At 40.9% G+C, this 25954-nt stretch overlaps 1 protein-coding gene across 3 annotated transcripts in view; it reads right to left on the reverse strand.

Moving 5' to 3' along the window:
- Nucleotides 1-5910: 5910 nt before the first annotated feature.
- The window catches only part of CD38 (CD38 molecule), a 67563-nt gene continuing 47519 nt past the window's right edge, over nucleotides 5911-25954 (reverse strand). For all 3 annotated transcript variants that reach the window (XM_050791666.1, XM_050791665.1, XM_050791664.1), the window contains 6 exons: nucleotides 25497-25632; nucleotides 15334-15419; nucleotides 12728-12801; nucleotides 10801-10893; nucleotides 10391-10477; nucleotides 5911-6981 (listed from right to left, as the gene is read on the reverse strand). In XM_050791666.1, coding sequence (XP_050647623.1) covers nucleotides 6918-6981; nucleotides 10391-10477; nucleotides 10801-10893; nucleotides 12728-12801; nucleotides 15334-15419; nucleotides 25497-25632 — 540 coding nt within the window. In that variant the 3' untranslated portion in view covers nucleotides 5911-6917. The remainder of the gene's footprint in view (nucleotides 6982-10390; nucleotides 10478-10800; nucleotides 10894-12727; nucleotides 12802-15333; nucleotides 15420-25496; nucleotides 25633-25954) is intronic.

The following is a 25954-nucleotide window of genomic DNA, read 5'->3' on the forward strand; positions in this document are numbered from 1 at the left end:
ACTCCCCTTTTACAGACAGAGAAACTGAGCTCTGTCCTAAGCATTTTACCTGTATCAGGCCCTACACATTGAACATATCTGTGCAACCATGAATCTGTGGCTGGTGAGGAAGGAAAGCAGGCGTCATGCACCATCCACCATTCTCTTTGGTTACTTCTATTCCCAGAAATAGCCATGTCTGTGTTCTGGCCGTGATAGAGTGACAGCCAAGTGTCCGCAGGGCAAGTGGCAACTTTTCTACCTGACAAGCCAGTGGAGTAATTTGGAGTGTTGTTCTTGACTAAGTGGCTTCTAAACTATTTTCTCACCCTCCTAGACAATCTATAAGTTCTTGATATATTTTAGAAAATTCACTTTCCTTCTGTGATGGTTAATATTGAGTGTCAACTTGATTGCACTGAAGGATGCAAAGTATTGCTCCTGGGTGCATCTGTGAGGGTATTGCCCAAGGAGATTAACATTTGAGTCAGTGGACTGGCAGAGGCAGACCCACCCTCAATCTAATCAGCTTAGATTGAGCACCATCTAATCAGCTATCAGTGCAGCTAGGATAAAAGCAGGCAGAAGAACGTGGGAGGACTAGACTGGCTGAGTCTTCTGGTTTCCGTCTTTCTCCCATGCCGGATGCTTCCTGCCCCCGAACATCGGACTTCAAATTCTTCAGCTTTTGGACTCATGGACTTACACCAGTGGATTGCCAGGGGCTCTCAGGCCTTTGGCCACAGACTGAAGGCTGCACTGTTGGCTTCCCTACTTTTGAGATTTTGGGACTCGGACTGGTTTCCTTCCTCCTCAGCTTGCAGACAGCCTGTTGTGGGACTTCACCTTGTGATCATGTGAGTCAATACACCTTAATAAACTCCCTTTCATATATACATCTATCTTTAGCTCTGTCCCTCTAGAGAACCCTAATACACAGCCAGAGTGATGCTCTGTTGTTACAGCTGAGATCACCGGCTGATACAATGTGTGAAGTGCCTTTTACAATAAACATTGGTTTTCTCTTTTCTGCAGGTTGGCATTTTGCATCAAGTTTTTTTGTTTTGTTTTTGTTTTGTTCGTTTGTTTTGAGACAGCATCTAAATATCTATTGTCCAGGCTGGAGTGCAGTCGTACAATGTCAGCTCACTGCAGCCTTGACCTCCTGGGCTCAGGCAATCCTCTCACCTCAGCCTTGACCTCCTGGGCTCAAGCAATCCTCTCACCTCAGCCTCGCAGGTAGTTGGGAATACAGGAATATGCCACCATGCCTGGTTAATTTTTGTTTAGTTTTTTTCAGAGATGAGATCTCAACAGGTTGCCCCGGCTGGTCTCAAACTCCTGGGCTCAAGCAATCCTCCCTTCTCGATCTCCCAAAATGTTGGGATGACAGGCACAAGCCACCCCGCCAGGTCTTTTGCATCAAGTCTTTTAAGTGTTGTTTCATGTTTATGTCACTTATTAAGAATCACACACAAGATCATGTCCTTTGCAGGGACATGGATGGAGCTGAAGGCCGTTATCCTTAGCAAACTAACACAGGAACAGAAAACCAGATTCCTCATGTTCTCACTTATACGTGGGCACTAAATGATGAGAACACTTGGACACACTGCGAGGAACAACAAGCACTGGGGCTTATTTGAGGATGGAGGGTGTGAGGAGGGGGAGGATCAGGAAAAATAACTAATGGGTACTAGGCTTAATACCTGGGTGATGAAATAATCTGTATGACAAACCCCCATGACACAAGTTTACCTATGTAACAAGCCTGCACCTGTATGCCTGAACTTAAAATAAAAGTTTGAAAAAAAAGAATCACACATTTTGTTGTCATTATGTTAAATCCTGCGAGATCTCAAGGTGAGTCTCTTTCATAGAGAATAAAAGATGTGTCATGTGATTCTCGAATGTGAGACTCCTACTGAAAAGCAAACAACATTCTTCTTCAATGTGTTGAAGAATAAAGAGGTGTGAGTAAGGACTTTCAGGTCTTTGTAGACAGCAGCACTGGACTCTTGTTGGCATCTATTTCCACTTATTCCACCAGTGAGACACACCAGGACAGTGACCCATCCTTTCCCCAGCTACCTAACTCACTCAATCGTGGGGTGCAGTAGGTGGGAAGTCCTGTTGTCTTCAGCAGTGTGCCACCCACTGAATATGTCCCTTAATTCTTTCAAGCCCGCAGACAACTCCTTTTAAAAGAATTATTCAACATGGCTCTTTATTATACTTTTATTGTTTGTATAATTCATTTTTGTCTGTTACATATATATTTCAAACTAAAGAGTCACAGATGTTAATAAACTTGCCCAATGCATCATCTGCCTCTTAATTCCATAGTTTCCACTGCCTTGTGCTACTTGCATTCTGATTAGAGAATGGTAATGTGTGCCTCTCTGAATCAAGTTCAAGAGTAAATGCCCTGTTAGGGGATAGTCCAAAGTCTGTTGTGCTTTTGTGTGTGAGCTAAGGCTAAGCTAATCACCACCTCTCTGGGCAGCACCTCTCAGCTGCCTACTGAGTTCTTGGTGGATTGCTTAAAATATATATTAAAATGATGACCTTCATAGTATAAGTAAATTAATTGCTTTGTTATTCTAAGAAAAACTGTGGGAAAATATCTGGATTAGCAATGTGTTGATAAAATGACCCAAAGTTATACAGTATTCTAGGTGTACTTTAATATTTTTCTTTATACAATTTTTATCTGTCATACATAAAAATTATCCAGCACATATAACGACTTGCCTTTTAAAAACCCACAAAAGCAGTTTTTCTGTGCAGTATGGAATCTTCCTGAGAAACTTAAGTTACAGATTTAGGAATTGTTCTAAGGAGGACTAAGGCACCAAGAAGTAAGTCGAGGCTGTCCCCCTTGTATCACAGTGTGCAGACAAGGGTTGAGCTCCTTCCAGACAAGAGCTACAAAAGGCACAGAAAGTTGCCAAGACAAAGCCAAAGAAACAATGTGTTTTGCCAAAATATTTGATAGCTCTTCCAGTTACATGAGAGACCTGGACATGGCACTAAGCACGTTGACACAAATGATGACTCAGGGCTAAAGTAGACCTACTGAATACTGCAATTACTGTAGATTGAGAGACACTGTTTTTGTAACAGGAAAGTATATATACAGTCATGTGCCGCATAACCACTTTTCAGCCAATGATGGACCAAATGATGGACCACATATATGATGATGGTCTCATAAGATTATAATACTGCATGTTTACTGTACCTTTTCTGTTTAGATACACAAACATTTACCATTGGGTTAAAATTGCCCACAGTATTTAGTACAGTCACATGCTGTATAGGTTTGTAACCTAGAAGCAATAGGTGACACCATGTAGCCTGGGTGTGTAGTAGGCTATACCATCTAGGTTTGTATAAGTACACTCTTATGATGTTCACATAATGACAAAATCATCTAATGATGCATTTCTCAGAACATATTCCCATTGTTAAGTGACAGAAGATGTATACAGGCATGTGTGTGCGTGTGTTTGTATATATATCATACGGCTGTATACAGGCACGTGTGTGTATGTGTGTATATACAGTCATATGCACTTATGTGTGTGTGTGTGTGTGTGTCTTTTCAAGTATTCCATCTGAAATCAAAGGACGATATTTGAAAATATGCCTCAAACATTATAAGGTCAAGAACCATTACAATAGGAAAATGGTGAGCCTTAGGAACTTAGAAAAGGGGCATTAGGGCCCAGGTCATTCCCACAGCCTTTGGGTAAGCATGATGGTGGGTGAAAGTTAGGATGGTAACAGAATTTTCTACAGCAAATGCGAATGGAGTAGGGAGACAGTGAGTAGTAGATTTACAAGTAAAATAGGTGTATGAGCAACCAGTAATCCAGTGGAGAAGTCACTTATAAGAAGAGTAATACATATTGTGAGGGGGTATTTATACATGTAGGTCAGAAAGTCCTTCGGGTCAGAGATGGCAAAGATACCCACGTTGGAACTACAGGGGGAAAGGAGGTAGAGATGAGGCATCATGATAATGAAGATAGACATACAAGGTCCTGCACGGAGAAAAGAGCACCCAGCCCCTCACCACCTCTGTAGCTCCCTGGGGCCCTCTACAGCACGGTGCAAAAACCTTGTGACCAGCCTCCCCTAAGGTCTCCACTGGCTCTGAACTTGAACACTCAAATGAGTCTTCTTAGGGGAAATTTCAAAAATTGATTTCTAATATTTCCATTTCTTGTTTGGAAGGGGATGTGACCCAGGCAGCCACTTCAAGGGGTATCCTGTTGAGCAAGGACACGATGAGCCCAGAAAGCAGCAACCAAAGTGGAAAGGGTCTTAAGAGGAAAACTGCCAGGTCACCAGGTAGACTGACCAGGCCCCATTTCTGAAGACATTCTGCAGGGGGAGCTAATGGCAACTTTGGGCAAGTCTGAATGTCACTCAGAACTGGTCCCAAACTCCTATCCTCATGTCGAGCCGAGACTAAACTCCCACGAGGATGTCTGCAAGGGGAGAAGGGGCTATTGAAGAATCCCTGGACCGATCATGGTGGCTACAGCTACAAAGGCTCCTGTGGGAAACTGGATTGTCAAGCAGGGGAGGTAGAAAGGAAGCAGCACTGTTGAGTGCTTGCTTATTTAGGAAGCTCTGTGCTGGACTCCATTTTTGCTGTCATCTTTAGTACTTACCACATTTTAACAGGGGAAAGTTTTGTAATCCTTATTTGAGTGGCAAGGAAGCTGAAGGTCAGAAAGTTTAGGTATTTTGGTCAAGATGACAGCATGATGTCAAAATATGAATCCAGAAATGCCTGACTCCAACATTTAGGCTATGTTCAATAAATTGTGGTCATTCCCCGAAGGAGTCTCAAATTAACTTATTAATTCTTTATTCCACACATATGGTTTATTTTATTTATTTTTGTTTTTTTTGAGACAGGGTCTCACTCTGTCACCCAGGCCGGAGTGCAGTGGTGTGATCACAGCTCACTGCAGCCTCAACCTCCCAAGCTCAAGCAATCCTCCCACCTCAGGCTCTGGAGTAGCTGGGACTACAGGTGCACAACACCATAGTCAGGTAATTTTTTTAAAGAAATAATGTCTTACTGTTTTGCTCAGGCTGGTGTAAAAACTCCTAGGTTCAGGCGATCCTCCTGCCTAGGCCTCCCAAAATGCTGGGGATACAGGTGTGAGCCACCATGCCTGGCTTGTTTTTTCAAAACTAGAAAATCTCCAGATGTTAAAAACTAAGCACATATTTCTATATAACAATGCACTGAAAGATTTTTTTTTTTTTTTTTTTTTTGAGACGGAGTCTCGCTCTGTCGCCCAGGCTGGAGTGCAGTGGCCGGATCTCAGCTCACTGCAAGCTCCGCCTCCCGGGTTCCCGCCATTCTCCTGCCTCAGCCTCCCGAGTAGCCGGGACTACAGGCGCCCGCCACCTCGCCCGGCTAGTTTTTTTTTTTTGGATTTTTTAGTAGAGACGGGGTTTCACCGTGTTAGCCAGGATGGTCTCGATCTCCTGACCTCGTGATCCGCCCGTCTCGGCCTCCCAAAGTGCTGGGATTACAGGCTTGAGCCACCGCGCCCGGCCTGAAAGATATTTTTAACTGAAGGATAATAAAGAGAGGCATATCAAAACATAAGAGCTGCAGCTAAAGCAGAGCTCAAAGGAAAATGTATCGTCCTAAAATCTATGTATACAAAAAGAAAACAAGCTGCAGGATCAATGATCTAAACTTCCATCTCAAGAAGCTGAATAAGTAAATCTACCCAAAGAAATTAGAAAGCATTTCTATGTTTCCAATGATAAAGGGAGAGCAAAACCCAATTAAATAGAAAAAAATCAATGAAGCTAAAGTTTGGTTCTTTGAAAAAGTAATACAATTGTTAAAGCCCTCAAGCAAGGTTAATCCATGAAAAAAGAGAGAAAACATAAGCTACCAGTATCAGGAACAAGCATATTTTAACTGTATACTACATATATAAAACACTGAGCATGAAGAGGAGGAGGACGACAGGGGAAGAAAAACGTGTTTTGGAGCCATCCAGAAGAATTACATTCCAGATTCCATTCTAGTCAATTTAATCCAACATGCATTTGTTGGAAGAGAATAGAAACTACTATTAGTTTGGTATGAAAGGCCTAGAAGGAAAAAGCACATGAATTTTGGAGTTGGACAGAGTTGAGTTCAGATTCAGTCTCTAGCCTGATACTAAATGTAGGACTTACAGCAAATTATTAGGTTGGTGCAAAAGTAATTGTGGTTTTGCCATTCCTTCCAATGGCAAAACTTGCAATTACTTTTGCACCAACTTAAATATATAACCTCTCTGAGTTCCTATTTTCTCATCTAAAAAATTCAATAATACCAACCTCACAGCACTGTTGGAAGGGTTAGAGGTAAAGCACCAAGTATATGGGTAGCTTATATCCTACAGAGTAATTTTCACCAACATCACCCATGGCCATGAAGTCTATGGTTTGACTATCTGTAGGAAGGGTACAAAAATACATCATGCAACAAGGTCATTCATTTGGAAATGTAATGCTTTCTGAAAAACTTGAGCATTCGTTTTTCTTCACTTGACTGTTCTAGTAAGAGAGGTTTGGTGTGGTCATTTTTCAGTAGAAAGGATGTTACCAACATATAAACAACATAAAAGGATCACATGAGAATCAAATGAAGTAACTTAATACACAATTTTCATTCTAATCTTATACAATAATTTGTCTTGACGATTGATAGATCACAATAAAAGCTATGCTGATGATACAAGTTATTTTAAGACTTTGGGGAAAAAGGCTTCCATCTCTGGCGTTGACCTTATTGTGGAGGACCCTCCAAAATCTTCAGCTCTGCACCAGCAAGTAGGCCAAGTCATGTATTGTTGACATAAACCACAAGGAGTCAAGGAGCTAAAACCACCATGGCAACTGGCTCAGATCCCAGATAGGCAAGAAGAATCCTCAGGATTTTTCACACACTGAAGAAACTTGTCAGGTCTGTGACAAGAAAGCAAAGAAGGAAATCAAGAGGCCATAGGATACATCTGTGGTCCAATTCGCTAATGAAGGAAGCCCCTTTTTTAGCGACGACAAGATGCACAGACCACTGAGCATCCATACAAACTCCTCTCCTGCAGTGACGTGTCAGGAGGGGAGCTGTCCATGTCAGCTTGTGGTCAAAAAACAGCAGGAGCAGCAACCAAGGCCAGGGACCCCCACAGCTTCTGTGGCTAATTTGCTTTCCTCTCTTCAGAAGCTTCCTGAGGCTGAGTATTGAACCCAGGGTCAGAGGCAGAGGTTATAGACTATCTGGGAAAAAGCTGGAGACCCTCAGCAAGGGGACCAAACTTGCTTTGAAACAAACCTTAGATAAGTACCTACCAGGCGAATGACTCTTATTTGCATAAAAATTAGCTAAAGCAACAGGAGCCAATGGGAGTGGCTGGCACGTGAATCGGGAGATGGTGGATAGTGAGGAATGAGATTCTTTAAACTTGATTTTGCTAAATATGAGCCAAGGAAGAGAGAGATCCTCAGAAGCAGCTGCCAGCACCCCTGGGCTTCTGGAAGGAAGAGGTGTCAGAACCTGCCCTTGTGATGGATCACCTCAGGCCCATCCCTAGTCAACTGTCATGACCAGCTGGACACAGCAGCTCTAAGTATAGACTTACTCCATCCTCATCAATACGGTAACCTGGGATCCCCACATGAAGACATCCTAGGAACACAAAGTATCCTCTTTATTAAGGAAATGCTGCTATAGAAAAGAAATCTTTCAAAGACTATTTAGGATTTTTTTTTTTTTTTTTTGAGATGGAGTCTCACGCTGTTGCCCAGGCTGGAGTGCAGTGGCGCGATCTCGGCTCACTGCAAGCTCCGCCTCCCGGGTTCCCGCCATTCTCCTGCCTCAGCCTCCTGAGTAGCTGGGACTACAGGCGCCCGCCACCGCGCCCGGCTAATTTTTTTTTGTATTTTTAGTAGAGACGGGGTTTCACTGTGGTCTCGATCTCCTGACCTTGTGATCCGCCCGCCTCGGCCTCCCAAAGTGCTGGGATTACAGGCTTGAGCCACCGCGCCCGGCCTATTTAGGATTTTTGAAGCTACCTTTGCTTTATATTAAATGAGGAGAATGTGAGTATGTTTATTAATTCTAGTTTCTAATTGGGAATTCAATTTTGGAAAAGAAGTAGCAATTATGCTGTCAAGATGATCTCTCTCCATGACCATGTAAGTATTCATATCCAATATCCCCATAAAATGGACGTGCCCTGTGTTTTGAAGCAACATAAAAGAATTAATGTACCCTCTAGGGTTTTTTTTAAGCACCACTAGAGGGCACTAGCCAGATAAAGCACGCTGACCGTTTGCTAATTTTATGATATCCACAAAAAGTATTGTTACCTTCTGTTCATTCCACTGGTTAAAACATATAAACATGTGTTAAGAAATTCCATATACATCGTATCAGGACCATGAGTGTGTATATTTAAAAAAAAAGAGTCTTGGAAATATACATGTTAATAGTGTTTGTCTCTGAGTGATGAAATTTATTAAGGGGTCAATATTAGAGTCATTAGGAAGTCTAACCTGTATAGGTCTTTATATATATATATATATATATATAAAAAATATATACACACATATATAATATATATACATATATAATATATACACACATATATTATATATACATATATAATATATACACACATATATTATATACATATATAATATATACACATATATATTTAATTATACTTCTGTTTAATTATTAAATAATCACACCAAAACAGCTAGACAGAAGTTTGCTAAAATTAGAAGGTGTGCTTGGGATGGAGAGATTTAAACTACAATCTATGTCTGTATCCATGACATTCACCCTGGGATCCCCTAGAGACAAACAACTGTTCTTCAAAGCCACACGGCAGTTAGACACCACAAGGGGTCCTGCCAGTCCAGTCATTCAAAGAGTCATACTGACTATATTACAACTTCATGGTCAGAGAAAAGGAGAAGTGATTTCAAAGATGATCCCCAAGTTTAAAGTCACATGATCTGATGCTCTGAATAACAAGTGTTGGCTTATAAATGACCTGGTTCCCATATGGGCCACTGTCTGTACAAGTCCAAATGGAAGCCATGCCCATATTTTCTTTCCAGATGGAGAATGAGTGAGCTCACTTGGAGCCTACAGCAGACACAAAAGAGGGGAGTTGATTAATTATAATATAAAAGTCTTCTGGGCATTTATGAGAAAAAGGTTAATGTTTAATAAGACAAAAAAGATAAAAGAGTATTGGGGATAAGACCATCTTTATTTTCCAGCCTTTGTCTAGGTTTCTACTATTCTATTTTCTCCATGCAACATATCTTTGAACAGCTTAGACTGGTCAGATATCTGCAAAATTTCTTTTACACTTGCTCCTTCATTCATTCTTTCTGTTTTCCTGTGTAACTGCTGTAGATTGCTCATGGCCTTTTCTGGCAGTTTCCAGATAGAAGCAAGCTGACTGATGGGGAATTCCGGTCATGTGGGAAACAAAAGCCATCAGTAGAGTCCCCAGACTCTATCCTTCTGCTTTTTTGATATGGTTAGTGGGAGAAGGTAGTGACATGGAGACAGGAACAATATTCTAGCATCTCAGCTTCTACCTCCTTTGAACAGCTTTTCCTCTCTCTGCATCAATCTTGTTCCAAGCTATTACATGTGGGAAAATCTCCAAAGATGCTTCTACCAATGAGTCCCTACCTACACCATTGGTCACAACTGCTTAAAAGTGAGTGAGGGGTCTCAGTTTTGAAACTAGAATTATAGGTGACTTTTAGAAATATATATCTATCTGTAATTTTAAACTGTTTTCTAATAAATGCAAATTATTAGAAACAATTTTAAAAATTTTTTTTAATTTAAAAAAGATAGATCTTGGTAGACTGCCATGTGACACCTTATCAGGTGTTAGGCATCTGTGCTCAGATCCAACTAAGGAAGCGTCACATGCAAAATGATGTCAAATCACAAGCATTTTACAACTTGGAAGAAAGGGCTTAGCAAAACATTCCCTTTCTCCCCTGAAACTTAGTAGGCCAGTGAACCCTGGGCTGGGCCACTCACACTGGGAATCAGAAAATATGCCGTCAAAGGTGGTATCAGCCTTAGAGGCAAGTCCTACTTGGGACCAGTAGAGACGGATGAGGAAAGGCGGCCAAGTGAAGGCCACTAGCTAGGATACCTTCTGGACTAGGCTTGGAAGGAGGGACAGAGATCACCAGAGGTTGCCATCTGTGATCATCATCAAGGCCCAAGAAAGATTCACACAGCCCTCCAAGCTCAGAGGAGGCTGAGGAATAAAGGACATTCTACAGTTGACAAGACAGTCGTTTTTTCATTCAAGAAGAAATTCATTACCTGTAGATATTCTTGCAGAAAAATCTAATATTCCTTTTGCTTATAATCGATTCCAGCTCTTTTATGGTGGGATCCTGGCATAAGTCTCTGGGGAAGAAAGAAGAAAGTATTAAAATTACAAGATCTCACAAACATTTTTGGAGTCTCTCTGTTTCTGTAGCAGGCCCTGGACAAGGCCCTTGGATAAAGAGGCAGAGTAAAGGCCCAGCCTCTAAGAGCTCCTGGGTCAGCAGGGGAGCTGAAATGTCAAGCAGGTAAATATCGTTTGTGGAGATAAAGTTAAGAGGCTGTTGAGATTCATGTACATTCATTTCCTGAGTCAGTTTGTTCCCAATGCATTCTTGTGACTGTGGATTCTTTTGTGGACTGATTCATAAAATAACCCTTGGGTACAAAGTAGTAAGATATACCTGGAATCTTCTCTTCCACCATGTATCACCCAGGCCTCTAGTGCCTGAACCTTCTCTGGTTGCAAATTATGGACTTCCACACTCCCAAAAGTGCTAAAACAGAAGAAACAACCGCAAACGTCAACCCCAAACAAAAGCATCCACGCCCCCACTTAAAAACCAGCAGGCAGAAAGGCACTGGCTAGGACCTATCCTTTGGAGTTGACGCATCAAATTGCAAATCAATAACCTTTTCTTATTCAGCATGACCCTTGGTTAACAAGATTCGCAAAATAAAATTCTTAAGTTGTGCATTAATGTTGATTCTTTAAATATCTGCTATTCAAAGAGTGGTCCTTAGACCGACCTAATGAACATCACCTGGGATCTCATTAGAACTGTAGAATTTCGGCCAGGCGCGGTGGCGCACACCTGTAATCCCAGCAATTTGGGAGGCCAAGGCAGGCAGATCATGAGGTCAGGAGATCGAGACCACCCTGGCTAACACAGGGTGAAACCCTGTCTCTACTAAAAATACAAAAAAATTAGCTGGGCGTGGTGGTGGGTGCCTGTAGTCCCAGCTGAGGGAGGCTGAGGCAGGAGAATGGCATGAACCTGGGAGGTGGAGCTTGCAGTGAGCCGAGGTCACACCACTGCACTCCAGCCTGGGCGACAGAGCGAGACTCTGTCTCAAAAGAAAAAAAAAGAAAGAAAGAAATGTAGAATTTCAGCCACCACCACCTGCTGAAATGATCTGCAGTTAAACAATCCCCACATGATTCATATGCTCAGTGAAGTTTGAGAGGCAATGCTTTGAAAGACTATTGTGGCCTGCCCTAATCCCATTCCTAAACTCTTCCCTGTTAGTCTCTGACAACCGACACTCCTGTTGCAAGTATTTGAACCATAACATCAGATTATAAAATTCTGCAATGTTAATGCTTTTACCCAAATAATTTGGGATCAGAAGACAAAAGGACAAATGCTTCCTTGTAGAATTAAATATTAAAACAGGAGAGAAGAAAAATTAATTTGGGGCACCTAGAGTTTAGAAGGCAAATTAATATATTCTTCCTCCTTTCAGTCAGCCTTAGGTGGGATTAGAGAACAAAAATTAGAGAACAAAGGCCAAAAAGGCAATCAGTGTAGTAAAAACTGAAGTATAGAAGGAGATCAGACAAGAAAGGCACAGGTGTGGTCAGATTCAGTGGTGAGGATCATTTTCAAATGAGAATAATAGCTGATTCGCATTGAGCACTTCCTCTGTTGTCAGGCACAGAGCTCAGCAATTTTCATCTGTTGTCTCAGTTAATCTTCCCATCACCATCAACTCTTCAGGTACATATACAGGGGCTCGCAGAGGTTGACTGCCCTGCTTAAGGTCACACAGATAATATGTAATGACCTCCAGTAATTGCTTTTAACCACTACAGTACATTGCTGACAATGTCTGCAAAAAGATAGTGAAGGCCAAGAGCCCAGCACAGTTCCCGATTTCCCAGTAGTAGTTTTACTACTGAACTGGGGTACACAATTTTCCTTGAGGAGAGTCAAGGCAGGTCTTCATGGATGGCGAGGATTTAGACAGAAGGGAGCAGGGGAAGTAGGTCATATGGGGGAACTGTGTGAACAGTGGTGAGCAACAGGTAGGGTGGAGTGTAACGGCAGAGAAAGCTGAGAAAATTACACCAGGACCGGAAAAGTTAAGAGCAGGGGCTAGATATAGTGCAGTGGTCATTAGAACCTGGTAGATGATTTTTGGCAAAGGAGAAATCAGACAAACACATTGACTTAGAAGACAACTCTCTCCAAAAATTTTTACCTTTTTTAGCCCAAATCTTCAGAACTGACCTGAAACATGAAAAGCATATTCTTTCTAGAGATAAAATATCCACTGTGATATTTGCAGCATGATACTTGCAAACAAGATGCAAAATAAATGTGTTACCTGTTTTTGTCAAAGATTTTACTGCGGGATCCATTGAGCATCACATGGACCACACCACAGGCAGTTTCTGCAAACTTAAAAAAAAAAAGCTCACCATTCATCATGCAAACTTAATCACAAACCTCCAGCAGTTTCATTCAAAACAATACTTAGCAATAGCTGGTTAAGGAAGGATATTCTATATGGTTTTAGCACAGGAATGTCAGGTCTACACAATTTTCATTCCAAGCCACTGGACAGATTATGCTTCATATCAGAGTTCTTGAAGCAGTTGCTCCAATCTGTAAGTGAACAATGTTCAGTGTGATAGTTCATAGAGCTGGTGGTTCAGTGGTTCAGAAGTCAGAAGTCCAAATGAATAAGAAGAATGTCTAGAGGGGGAAGATGAAAGTGTTTTCTCAGTGTCATGCACTGCGGACACTATGCTTCATTTAGTGGGAGCAGGTGGATGATTCAGGGATAAGGGAAATAGGAACACCACAAAAGGGGAAACTGAGGAGAGAACAGGGGACCCTCAGGCCTGGAAAAGCACAGAGAGAAAGGAGGGCTGAATAAATGAATGAATAAATATGCTTGAGCAAAGAGTCTTATTTCTTCATGCAAGAAACATTCAGCAGGAATCTTTGTTAGACTTTGGAAAAAATGAAATGAACAAAATAAAGTGTTCTATATGCTCCCTCCAGGAGGCCTCCCCAACCCCTGGGACTAGCTCAGGTCCCCTTCTCTGACTCTGACAGCATCCTACATTCCCTCCACATTATCCAACTGTATTGTATTATAATGATGGGTTTAACCTACCCACAAAAATTAAAAATTAAAAAAAAACCCTGCCTCTGTTATCAGAAAAAGAAAGGGACAAGTCTGAAAAAAGAAGGCCATCCACATATGTCCATGAGTGATTGGCAAAATAAAGGTGCTGGTAGCTCACAAGGGCAGGACGCCTTCAATCACATGCAACTCTGTATTCCTAGTACCAGGGACTGAGTGGGGAACACAAGGAGGTTCTTGATACACATAAAACATGACTTGGCTTTAAAAGATTTTAGCAACAGCACTGTCCTAAAACATACCATAGAGTAGTGAAATGGAAACTATTCTCAGAAAAACCAAACAAACAAAAACTATAAAGTACACATGACTGTCCACTGTCCATAGTAAGTACTCAATAAATTATTTTCGAAGTAGGTGGATTTTGAGTTACATTATAGGATAGTGGTATCTCATTTAAACATTGCAGTAACCCTATGGAACAGGCAAATTTTGATTTCCATTTGACAAATGAGGAATCAGAAGATCAGAATGAGTAAAGGAATCTGCCCAAGTCTAAACCTTACAACTTCCAGGCTGTTTTTCTGTTTCCATCATACCAGGGTTTATATAAATCCCCCTAAGACACAGGTTTAGCTAGGTACCAACCTAAAGTTAAGATCAAACCTGTCCTGTAAAAGATAGAACCAATAAGCAGATTCAAAGAACAAAATTGAAGAGCATGGCTTTGAAATCAAGAAGACCTAGGTTAGGCTCTTGGGTCTGCAACTTATTAGCCCAGGGAACTTGGATGAGTCACTTAACTTCTGAGTCTTAGTTTCTTCACCTTTAATGTGGGGATTTGTCACACTACCTATGAGGATGACTCAATGGGAATGACAGAGGAACGCACTTCAAGGCTTGTCACAGATATGCTGCTAGGATTTGAATGTATGTGTCTCTTATGTTGAAACCTAAGACCAATGTGATGCTAATAAGTGGTGAGTCCTTTAGGAGATAATTAGGCCCTAAGGGCTCTGTCCTCATGAATGAGATTAACACCCTTATGAAAGGGCTCCAGGGAACTAGCTAGGTTCCTTTAGTCCCTCTGCCTCTGCCATGTGAGGACACAGCAAGAAGGCACCATAGATGATAGCTATGTTAATTACCCTGATCTCATCACTATACCTTATATGTATCACTACATCACTACATACCCCATAAATATGTAAAATTATTATGTATCAGTTTTTTAAAAAAATAGGTAGAGGGCGGAGTGGTGAGTATTTCCCAGCCTAGATTCTGAATCTGGAGTCAGACAGCTTGGGATAAACTCCCACATATGCCTCTTACTAATTCTGCACATTTAGTAGATTCCTTATTTACTTGTACCTTCACGTTGTTATGTGTTAAATGGGCACAATACTCACGGCACCTGCTTCACAGGGTTCTGGTGAAGATGCAAGTTCTTAGTTCATGTAAATATCTGAGGACTGTACCTGCCACATGGTAAGGGGTCTATACATGTAGATTGTTACTACTGTCCCAGGAATCTAAGATTGACTAATACCCGAATCAGAGGATTAAATCAAGCCCCAGGTTGCTGGTGCCAAAGTCAGACACCATGTGTACGCACAAAGATTCTGCAACTGGAGCCCATGGACCCTCTAAGAATGTTCTAAAATTGGATGTGTAAATTTTCTGGCATGTGCTTCTGAACCTTTTTCTCAGGAATGAATCCTATATTTTCATTTCTAAAAGTATCTGTAATCCAAAAGTGTTAAAACCAAGCACGGACTGGATGACGTCTTAAGTTCTGTGGTCTCCAAAGCTCTAGAATTTCACTGCTTGGTACTTACCCTGCGGGAAACCGTTTTCCAGAATACCGAAACAGGGTTGTTGCTGCAGTCCTTTCTCCAGTCTGGGCAAGATTGATAGTTTATTTCTAAAAGACACAGTTTGGAGAAAATAAAGTGGAAAAGAGAGAGTATAAATAAGCTCTACTCTTCCCTGGCTGTTCAATCATAGTGAAACCATTTTCCAATGTGTCACTGCCAAGACGGAGGCTGAAGAATGGACACATTTTGACCCAATTTAACTAAGTGTCCCCTGAATTCCTTCCAAGTTCTTACCTAATCTTCCAAATCCCAGATGGGAACACAGTGGCAAGTTTTGAGTCATGATTCTGGGAAATGCTAGCAAAAGTTCATCTGACAGAGACAAGCCCTCCACATTATCCCCAGTCCAGGAAGAATTAAGAGGTAAAACCAGTCTTTCAGTGGTTGCTTTTGCCAACTGCTTTTCTGCTTCCTGACAACTCTCTCTTGCTGAGTTTCCTGTCCCACCTTCTTAAGTCTTCATCACTTACTCTCAGATGGCCTCAGGGTCTTCCTACACTTGCCCTCATCAAAGCAGTCTTATCCCTGAGCGAAGTACAATAGACATAGAACATGAATACATAGTTTCTGTGTCACTTCTCCCAAGGATATCTGCTTTAATGCACATTTATTGAGTTTTAGTTCTTAGAGGTAGAAAGATAAAATAGAAAGATAAAATAGATGCGAATTTTGCCTTCAGAGAGCACATGATATAGTAATTCTAGGAGTCTTATTATGATTAAATGTTTAAAACCAAAACCACACAAATATAAAAGAAACATTCCCGTGTATAGATATAAATAATTATTGTGGAGTCAAAAGGAATTATCTTCCCAACAGAGGTAAAGATGTTGATGGTGAAATGGACATACATTTTGTAATGTGGTTTAAGTATATATGTTTTCATGAATATAAACCTCTTTATCTTCACAACCACATCTGGAGAGAATTCTCTCAGTTTGTCATCTTTCCTCTCCTAATAGGATTCTTCCCCATTGCTGTCTGCCATTATAAAAACATACCATTAAATAAAAATTTAAAGTTAGGAATAAAAACAAAAAGAAGAAAATTTGACAAGGAACAGAAACAAAATCAAGAATATAAAAAAGGCAAGAGAAAAAAAGGAGATTCGAAGGTTATGGAATAAATTAAGAACTTCATAGTAAAACGAATAGGCTGAATGCAGTGGCTTACACCCGTATTCCCACTTTGGGAGGCCAAGGCAGTTGAATCACTTGAGCCCAGGAGTTTGAGACTAACCTGAGCAACATGGTAAACTCTGTCTGTATAAAAAATACTAAAATTAGCTGGGTATGGTGGTGCACAGCTGTAGTCCCAGCTACTCAAGAGGCTGAGGCAGAAGGATTGCTTGAGCACAGGAGGTTGAGGCTGCAGTGAGCTGAGATTGTGCCACTGCACTGCAGCCTGGGTGAGAGAGAGAGAGACAAGAAAGAAAGAAAAGACAGGAAGAAAAGAAAAGAAAAGAAAAGAGAAAAGAGAAAAGAAAAGAAAAGGAAGGAGAGAAAGAAAGAGATAAAAGAAACAATGAAAAAATGGTAACAAATACATAAATAAGAAACAAGGCAAAACTAAATCTGGTTAAAATGTTGAGAAAAAAGTAAGCCAAAATATTAAAAAATTAAAATATAAAAATCAGGTCTTTCTACTCTTCTGCCTTCTGCCATGTGAGGACGTAGCCACAAGCAGAAAGCAAGTCTTCACCAGACGTTGACTTTGCCAGTGCCTTGATCGTGGCCTTCTTAGCCTCCAGAACTGAATACTTAAAGCCTAGAGGAGTGACATCAGCAAGATGGCAGGGTAGAAAGTCTCAGACCCTACTCCCACTAAAGTTCAACTAGCAATTATCCACAGACTAGGATGTCTTTCTAAAGGCTCCAATAGTTGTAAACAAACTTGAGACACCTACATGGTCCATAGAACTGAATGAAAATCAAATTGGATGAGTAAGAAGAATGATCTCACTTTGACTATGCTACCCCTTCCCCTCCCTCAAAAGAGGACATAAAGCCAGATGGAGAGAATTTTCCTGGGCCATGGTTTCTATAAGGGGAAAGAGAACCAGATGCAGTCATTCATCTTCCCTAGCATTTCAAGATGCTTCCCAGGAAAGCTCACTCCAGTCTCCTCTCATGGGGAACACTGAGGATACCAGGACAACTAGACTGCACCAGCTTAGGTAGAAACAAAGAAAGGATGCAGAAGTCACAGTGATCAGCACGTGGACCTTGATGATATCTCTGTGTTTCTGCCAGCTGTGGCATCCTATGGGAAACAGCAGCCAACTTCATGGCCCCAAACAAGCTGAGCTGGTCTCCTTCAGAACCACTTGGGGAAGTTCAGTCTAGCTTAAGTTCCTAGATAGCTAGATTCCATGCCTAGACTCAGAGACCAACCCAGTGACCCAACCCAGGCAGGTAGATGACTGCCTTTGCCCATCCTAAAGAAACATAAAGGCTAGATTTAATTGATCCAGGAAGTCAAGCAGTGGCTCCACTCAGCCAAAATGCCTGCCAATGACCTACCCAGGCAGGGAAACTTTTACCTCAGTGCATTTTGGAGAAGCATCAGAGTTAGTCCCAGTTGATCTGGAAGGTCAAACAGCTGCTCACTTCAGCCAAAGCCAACCGCATGGCTCCATTCTCAGGAAGGTGATCCTCAGCTGCACATTTCTAAGGAGCATAGCCTCTTATCTTGCCTGTCTACCTAACCTTGGAGCCCAGCCTGAAGTGCTGCTGAACTTAAGATACCAAATATCATAACTGTCTGGCCAGGAAATACAACCTATGAATGATGTGACTAGAAGCCATCACAGCACCCAGCCAGCAGCTATAAAACAATGAAACCACAAGGAAGACAGTAAGAGAAGAAGAAAGAAACACAGTATCTAAAAAAGCAGAAAACAATTAATAAAGTGGCAGTAGCAATTCTTTTCCTATCAGTAATTATGTTGAATGTAAAAGGATTAATTCTTCAACAAAAAGAGGGAATGAATAGATTTTTTTTTTTAAGATCCAACTATATGCTGCAAACAAGAAACTCACCTCACTTTTAAGAACACATATAAACTGAAAGTGAAGGAATGGAAAAACATATTCTATGTGAATGGAAACTAAAAGAGATCAGGAGTAGCTACACTTATATCAGACAAAATAGACTTTAAGTCAAAAACTGTAAAAAGAGACAAAGAACACTGTATAATGATAAAGGGGTCAAGTCATCAAGAAAATAAAACAATTGTAAATATAAATGCACCCAACATTGGAGCAACTAAATAAAAACAACAAACATTTAAGGTTCTGAAAGGAAAAATATAATGTAAGGCAAAAATAGTAGCGAACTTCAATACAACACATATTTAAGGATCTGAAAGGAGAGATACATGTAAGGCAAAAATAGTAGGGAACCTCAATATCCACTTTCAACAACAGACAGATCATTTAACCAGAAAATTAATAAGGAGACAACAAACATGTACAATACTTTAGACAAAATGAACCTAACAGACCTTATACATCAGCATCGACACTATCCAACAGCAATGTAATACACATTCCTCTCAAGCACACACAGAGTATTTTCTAGATTAGGGCACATATTAGGACACAAAAACAAGCCTCAACAAATTTAAGAAGGTTAAAGTCATATCAAGTATCTTTTCTGACCACAATGGTAGGAAACTAGAAAACAATAAAATAAGAAATATTGGAAAATTCACAAATATATGGAAATTAAACAGCATGTTCTTGAAAAACCAACGGGCCTATAAAAAAAATTAAAAGGAAAATTAAAAAATACACTGAGACATGAAAACGTAAATACCATATACCAAAACATATGGGATGGAGCAAAAGCAGTTCTAAGAGAAAAGCTATAGTAATAAATACCTACATTAAGAAAGAAGAAAGATCTCAAAAAATACACAACATTATGGAAGGAAATAATAAAGATTAGAACAGAAATAAATAAAATAGAGACTAGGAAAATAACACAAAAGATTAACAAAATTTAGGATTTTTTTTTGAAGAGATGCACAAAACTGAAAATATTTAGCTAGCTTAACTAAGAAAAATGAGAAGATTCAAATAAATAACATCAGGAATGTAAAACAAAGACATTACAATGGATATCACAGAAATACAAAGGGTTGTAAGAGACACTATGAACAATTATTAATATATGCCAACAAGTTAAATAGCACAGAGGAAATGGATAAGCTTCCAGACACATAAAACCTACCAAGACTGAATCCTGAGGCAGTGAAAAAGCTGAATAGGAATAATGAATAAGAATGAACCAGTAATTTAAAAGCCGTCAAATGAAAGCCCAGGACCTGATGGATTCACTGTTGAGTGCTATTATATCAAACATTTAAAGAACTAATTCCAATCCTCCTCAAACTCTCAAACTCTTCCAAAAAGTTGAAGAGGAGAAAATATTTTCAAACTCTTTTCATTAGGCTAGCATTACCCTGATAGCAAAGCCAGACAAGGACCCTACAAAAAAAGAAAATTACAGGTCAAGATCTTTGGTGAACACAGATGCAAAGATACTCAACAAAATACTAGCAAACTGAATTCAACAATATGCTCAAAGGATCATCCACCATGATCAAATGGGATTTATCAGTGGGATACAAGGATGGTTCCACATACACAAACTTTAATAAACGTAATATATCACATTCACGGACTAGAGAACAAAAACCATGTGATCATCTCATTAGATTCAGAAGAAGCATTTGAAAAATTCAACATCATTTTATAATAAAAACTCTCGCCAAATTAGGTATACAAGGAATGTACCTCAATAAAATAAAGGTCATATATGAGAAGACCACAGCTACCTTATACTCAATGGTGAAAATTTAAAAGCCTTTCCTCTAATATCTAGAACAAGGATGCCATTCTTGTCACTACTGTTCAACATAATAATGGAAGTTCTTGTAGAGTAATTAGGTGAGAGAAAGGTAAGGCATCCAACTAAAAAAAAAAAAAAAAAAGTGAAATTGCCACTGCTTATTGATGCCATAATTTTATATACTTAAAAACCCTACTAAAGACTCCAGCAGTCTCACCTCCAATATTGGGGATCAAATTTCAACATGAAGTTTAAAGGATCAAATATCTAAACTACAGCAAAAACATAGGGAAAAAAACTACAGAAAATTGGTCTGGGCTATGATATTTTTGGATTTAACCCCTAAAGTGCAGGCAACACAAGCAAAAATTAATAAATGGGATTACATCAAACTAAATTGCTTCTGTATAGCAAAGGAAATAATTAACAGCATAAAGAGACAAACTTGGGATTATGAATTGAGAGAAAATATTTGCAAACCATACATCTGATGAGGGGTTAATATCCAAAATATATAAGGAACTCAGACTTGAGAGTGGAACAAGATGGAGTAATAGAAGGCTCCACCAAACATCCCCTTCACAAGACATCAATTTAACAACTATCTACACAAGAAAAGCACCTTCATAAGAACCAAGAATCAGAGGGGCACATATAGTACCTGGTTTTAACTTCCTATCACTGAAAGAGGCACTGAAGAGGTAGGAAGAACAGTCTTAAATCACCAATGCCACCCCTCTCCCACCCTCCAAGCAGTGGCTGCTCGGTGTGGAGAGTGATTCTGTGTGCCAGGGAGAGGGAAAGCATAGCAATTCCGAGGCATTGAACTCAGGGCTGCCCTGTTATAGCAGAAAGCAATACCAGACCAAACTCAACTGATGCCTGTCCCCGGAGGGAACATTTAAATAAGCCCTAGCCAGAAAGGAATTATCAATCCCAGCATTAGAAACTTGAGTTTTCACAAGCCTTACTACTGCAGACTAAAGTGCCCTGGGGCTCTAAGTAAACTTAAAAGGCAGCCTAGGCCACAACGACTGCAACTCCTAGGCTAGTCATAATGCTGAACTGGGCCCAAAGCCAGTGGACTAGGGGTACATGTGACCTACTGAGACACCAGCCAGGGTAGCCAAGGGAGTGCTGGCATTGCCCCTCCCCTATCCCCAGGCTGGACAGCTCATGCATCCAAAAGATGCCCCTTCCTTCTGCTTGAGAAGAGGAGATGGACAAGTGGGGAGGACTTTGTCTTGCATTCTTGGATACCAGCTCCAGGCACAGCAGGATACGGCAGAATTATGAGGCCCCATTTCCAGGCCCTGGCTCCCAGATGACATTTCTAGGCACACCCTAGGCCAGAAGAGAACCTGCTGCCTTGAAGGGAAGCAGCCAGACCCGGCGGGATTCATCGCCAGCTAACTGAAGAGCCCTCGGGCCCTGAAAAACCAGAAGTGATACCCAATTAGTATGTCATGGGCCTTGGGTAAGACTCTGTGACTTGCTGGCTTCAGGTACAGCCACAGAGAGGTAGAGCACTAGCTGGACTTGGGGTACATGATTCCAGGATGTGGCTCTTGGATAGCACTTCTGGGCCTGCCCTGGGTCAGAGGGGTGCCCACTGCCTTGAAGGGTGAGTCCCAGGCCAGGCAGCATTAACCACAAGCTGACTGAAGAGCCCTTGGGCCTTGGAATATTTGCAGTACACTGGCAGTACTCCCTGTGGGCCTGTGGTGGTGGTGGCCATGAGGTGAGGCTCCTCTGCCTTAGAAAAGGGGAAGACAGTATGGGAAGGATTGTGTCTTGTGGTTTGAATGCCAGCTTAGTCACAGTACAGTGCAATACTAGGTAGACTTCTAAGGTTTCTTACTCTAGTTCCTGGCTCCTGGATGGTACCTCTGGACCAACCCTGAAGAGAAGAACACGGGTCTGGCTGGCTTTCTCACCTACTGATTGTAGAGCCCCAGAGCCTTGAGCAAATATAGATGGCAGTCAGGAAGTGGTTACAGCAGGCCTTGGGCAAGACCCAGTGCTGTACTGGCTTCAAGTCTTACCCAGCAAAGTCCTAGTTGTGGTGGAGTGTGTCACCAGCTTTATGTGGGTCAGAACAGAAAGAGGGACTCTGGGAGAAAGTAAAGGGACTAGAAAAAGAATCTCTGCCTGGTAATCCAGAGAATTCTTCCAGATTTTGTCCAAGACCATCAAGGTGGTACCTCTATGAGTGTGTGAAAGACCCACAGTATTACTAGGCTTGCAGGGCCCCCCCTACAGCAGATACAGCGTAGATCACAACATCCAAGTCCTTTAGAATATCTGGAAAGTCTTTCCAAGGACAAGTACAAACAGGCCCAGGCTGTAAACACTACAATAAATACAATGCCTAGACACAGAAAAACACCTACAAGTATCAAGACTATCCAGGAATACATGACCTCACCAAATGAATTAAATAAGACATCAGAGATCAATCCTGAAGAAACAGAGCTATGTGAGACAGAGAATTCAAAATAGCCATGTGGGCAGCAAGCACCCAGGTGCTGAGGCAAGAGATCGAGGGCACGAGCTGTTCCAGTATGATAAAATACATAAAATAAGAATAGTTATACTAGATACAGATCATAGATATGATTATATATGAATATCATTAATCATTAGTGTGCAGCAACTATTCTTTGTTCCAATATTATAATAATCCTCGCTCTACAATCATAACCTAGGAAAAACCGGCCATACAGAGAGAGGAGCTGAGGGGACAATAGTGAGAAGTGACCAGAAGACAAGAGTGTGAGCCCTCTGTCACGCCCAGACAGGGCCACTAGAAGGCTCCTTGGTCTAGCGGTAACGCCAGCATCTGGGAAGACACCCGTTGCCAAGCAGACCGTGGTCTAGCAGTAGCGTCAGTGCCAAGGAAAACACCTGCTACTGCGCAGACCAGGAAAGGGAGTCTCCCTTTCCCTGGGTGGGGGGGTTTTCTGCATTTCTGGGTGGCAAAAGACAGACCATAAACACTATGTAAAGTCCAGAGTAAGAAAAACAGATTTCCACCTTGAGCCAGAAAGTGGGCAGAAAAACGTGGCAGTTAAGAGCAACGTTTCTCAAGTTAGTCTGAGTTTGCTTCGTGCTTTGCCACTTACTGGCTGGCAAGTTACTTAACTCCATGTCTCAGACTTCCTATCTCTAAAATGGGATCACCATATGAGCTCGTGGGGCCGTGGAGGATTAAATGAGTGACTACATACATAGCACATGGAACACTGGCTCTTTTTAAGTACTTAATACATAGTAGCTCTTATTAATTTATAAAGAACTTCTACTAATTAGAAAATAATAGATATCCCAGTACAGATGGTCGAAATATATGAACTGCCAGCTCACTGAAGAAACAGAAAATCTACCATTTATGTATATATAGTAGCCTCACCATCAAAGAAGTTCAAACTAAATTGAGGTATTATTTTTTTCTCAAATGAGCCAAAAAAATTTAAAGTAACAACATCTGGTGTTAGTGGGCATATAGGTAAATAAACTATCTCATATACATTCTTTATTTTTCTTTTTTTAGTATAAAATAGAGATGGGGTCTTACTATGTTGCCCAGGCCAGTCTTAAACTCCTGGGCTCAAGTGATCCTCCCTCCTCCACCTCCCAAAGTACTGAGATTGCAGGTATGAGCCACTGTACCTGGCCTCATATATACTCTTGATGAAGGTATAGTTACCATCTTTTAAATTACACATTATCAGTTTCTATTACAATTTATCCTTTAACATTGAAGTTTCATTTATAAAAATTTATCATTCAAGTATGTGTGTGTGTGTGTGTGTACACAAAAGTGTTTCTTACAACAGTGATACAATAGCAACCAAAGCTAAAGCAACTTAATATCCATTAATAGGATTCTTAACCATAAAGCCTTTTTAAAAAGTATAGCTATCTTTATACCTACTAATTTTAAGTGAATAAAGCAAGTTGCACAACAGTATGTGTACATTTTAAACATACATGCTTACATTAGCATAGGGAAAAGTCTGGAAGGATCTATATCAAATTGTTGACAATAGTTACCCTTTGAGAAGTGATGTGGAGGTAGGACAGGAAGGGAAAATTCAGAGTGACATTTGCTTTTTTCTTTTATGCATTTCTGTAATGTGCAAGTATTTTTTTTTTCAAATAATCATGGTCTATTTTTGTAATTGAAAATAATGCAAACCTAGGACGAAGAAGCTATAATAAGATAAGCTTTTAAAAACAAACAATGAAAAGTAGTAAAAATAAGAATAAAACTATATAAAGTAAAAATATCCACCATACAAACAAAAAGGAAAAAAAAAAAAAAGAAGTGAAAACTGCAATAGGGTTTTGGTTGTAGGAAATCCCTTCCCATGGTGAGGTATTGAGACTTTCTGGGCAGGATAAGGCTACATCTGAAAAATGATGGCAAAGCCAGTGCCTGAGATGGAAGAGTCCAGTCCATGGCTATTGTGATAATTCTGAAGAACAAGAACCTTGGTCTAGGTCCCACTGAGACCTCATCCCATTCTAGAATTCTTTGGACCTGAATGATGACCTTATAGAGAGCAAAATACCAAGAATTCAGAAGCAGGCTATGTGAGCACTCAAAAGAAGGGAATTAGGGGGCATGGGCAATCCCAAACTCTGAAGTCAATTTTTCAAGAAAACAGGGAATGCTACTTTACATCAGCCTGAGATGCCATTAAGGGTAGTGCTATAGTTTGGATATTTAACTCTCTAAACCTTATGTTGAAATTGGATCCTCAGTGTTGCAGCTGGGGACTAGTGGGAGGTGTTTGGGTCATAGGGATGATCCCGCATGAATGTCATGGTGCTCTCTTTGTAGTAATGAGTGAGTTCTTACTCGACTAGTTCCCAGGAGAGCTGGTCATTATAAAGAGCCTGGCATCTCCCCTGACGTCTCTTTGCCTTCCTCCCTCACCGTGTGATCTCTGTACATGCCAGCTCCCCTTCCCCTTCTCCATGATGGAAACAGCCTTAGGCCCTCACCAGAAGCAGATGCTGGTGCCCTGTTTCTTGTACAGCCTGCATAACTGCGAGCCCAATAAACCTCTTTTCTTTATAAATTACCCAGCCTCAGGTATTCCTTTATAGCAACACAAACGGACTAAGATAAGTATAGATGGCATCAGGGTGGGTACCTGTGGCTCTGTCCTCCACACTGACCGTTCAGGGCCCCCAGCAGAACTCACTCTGTTCACCCTAGACATCCCTGGGCAATCCCACAGGGCCCAGAGCCTCACCGAAAGTGTTGAATTCTCCACACCATGTGAGGTCATCAGCAAGGTAGCCTAGCAGCATGTCCTCCAGGGTGAACATGTCCCGCTGGACCTGTGTGAACTGATGGGCCAGATCTTTTATTCTGCTCCAAAGAAGAGTCTAAGGAAGAATAAATACAATCTATTACTGAGATCAACTTAGCATGACAAAACAAAATAAATCCATGGTTTTGTAAATGAAAAGAGAACAGAGCATATCAAAGTAAATCACCCATAGTATGAATAAGAATTGTTGTATGCATCAACGATTTCTGAGTGCACGAGAGTGTAGGGGAGAGAGAGAGAGTGTGGGTGTGCGTGTGTGTGTGTGCGCGTGTGTTCTAGGTCATAATGTAAATGTTTATTTTTATTCTAGGTTGCAGTCAAAAAAGTCTGAAAGTCACTGATCAAAATCTTATAATCAACATGGGATCACATCTGGA

Source organism: Macaca thibetana, chromosome 5 (genome assembly GCF_024542745.1).
Source record: "Macaca thibetana thibetana isolate TM-01 chromosome 5, ASM2454274v1, whole genome shotgun sequence".
Classification (NCBI taxonomy): Eukaryota; Metazoa; Chordata; class Mammalia; order Primates; family Cercopithecidae; genus Macaca; species Macaca thibetana.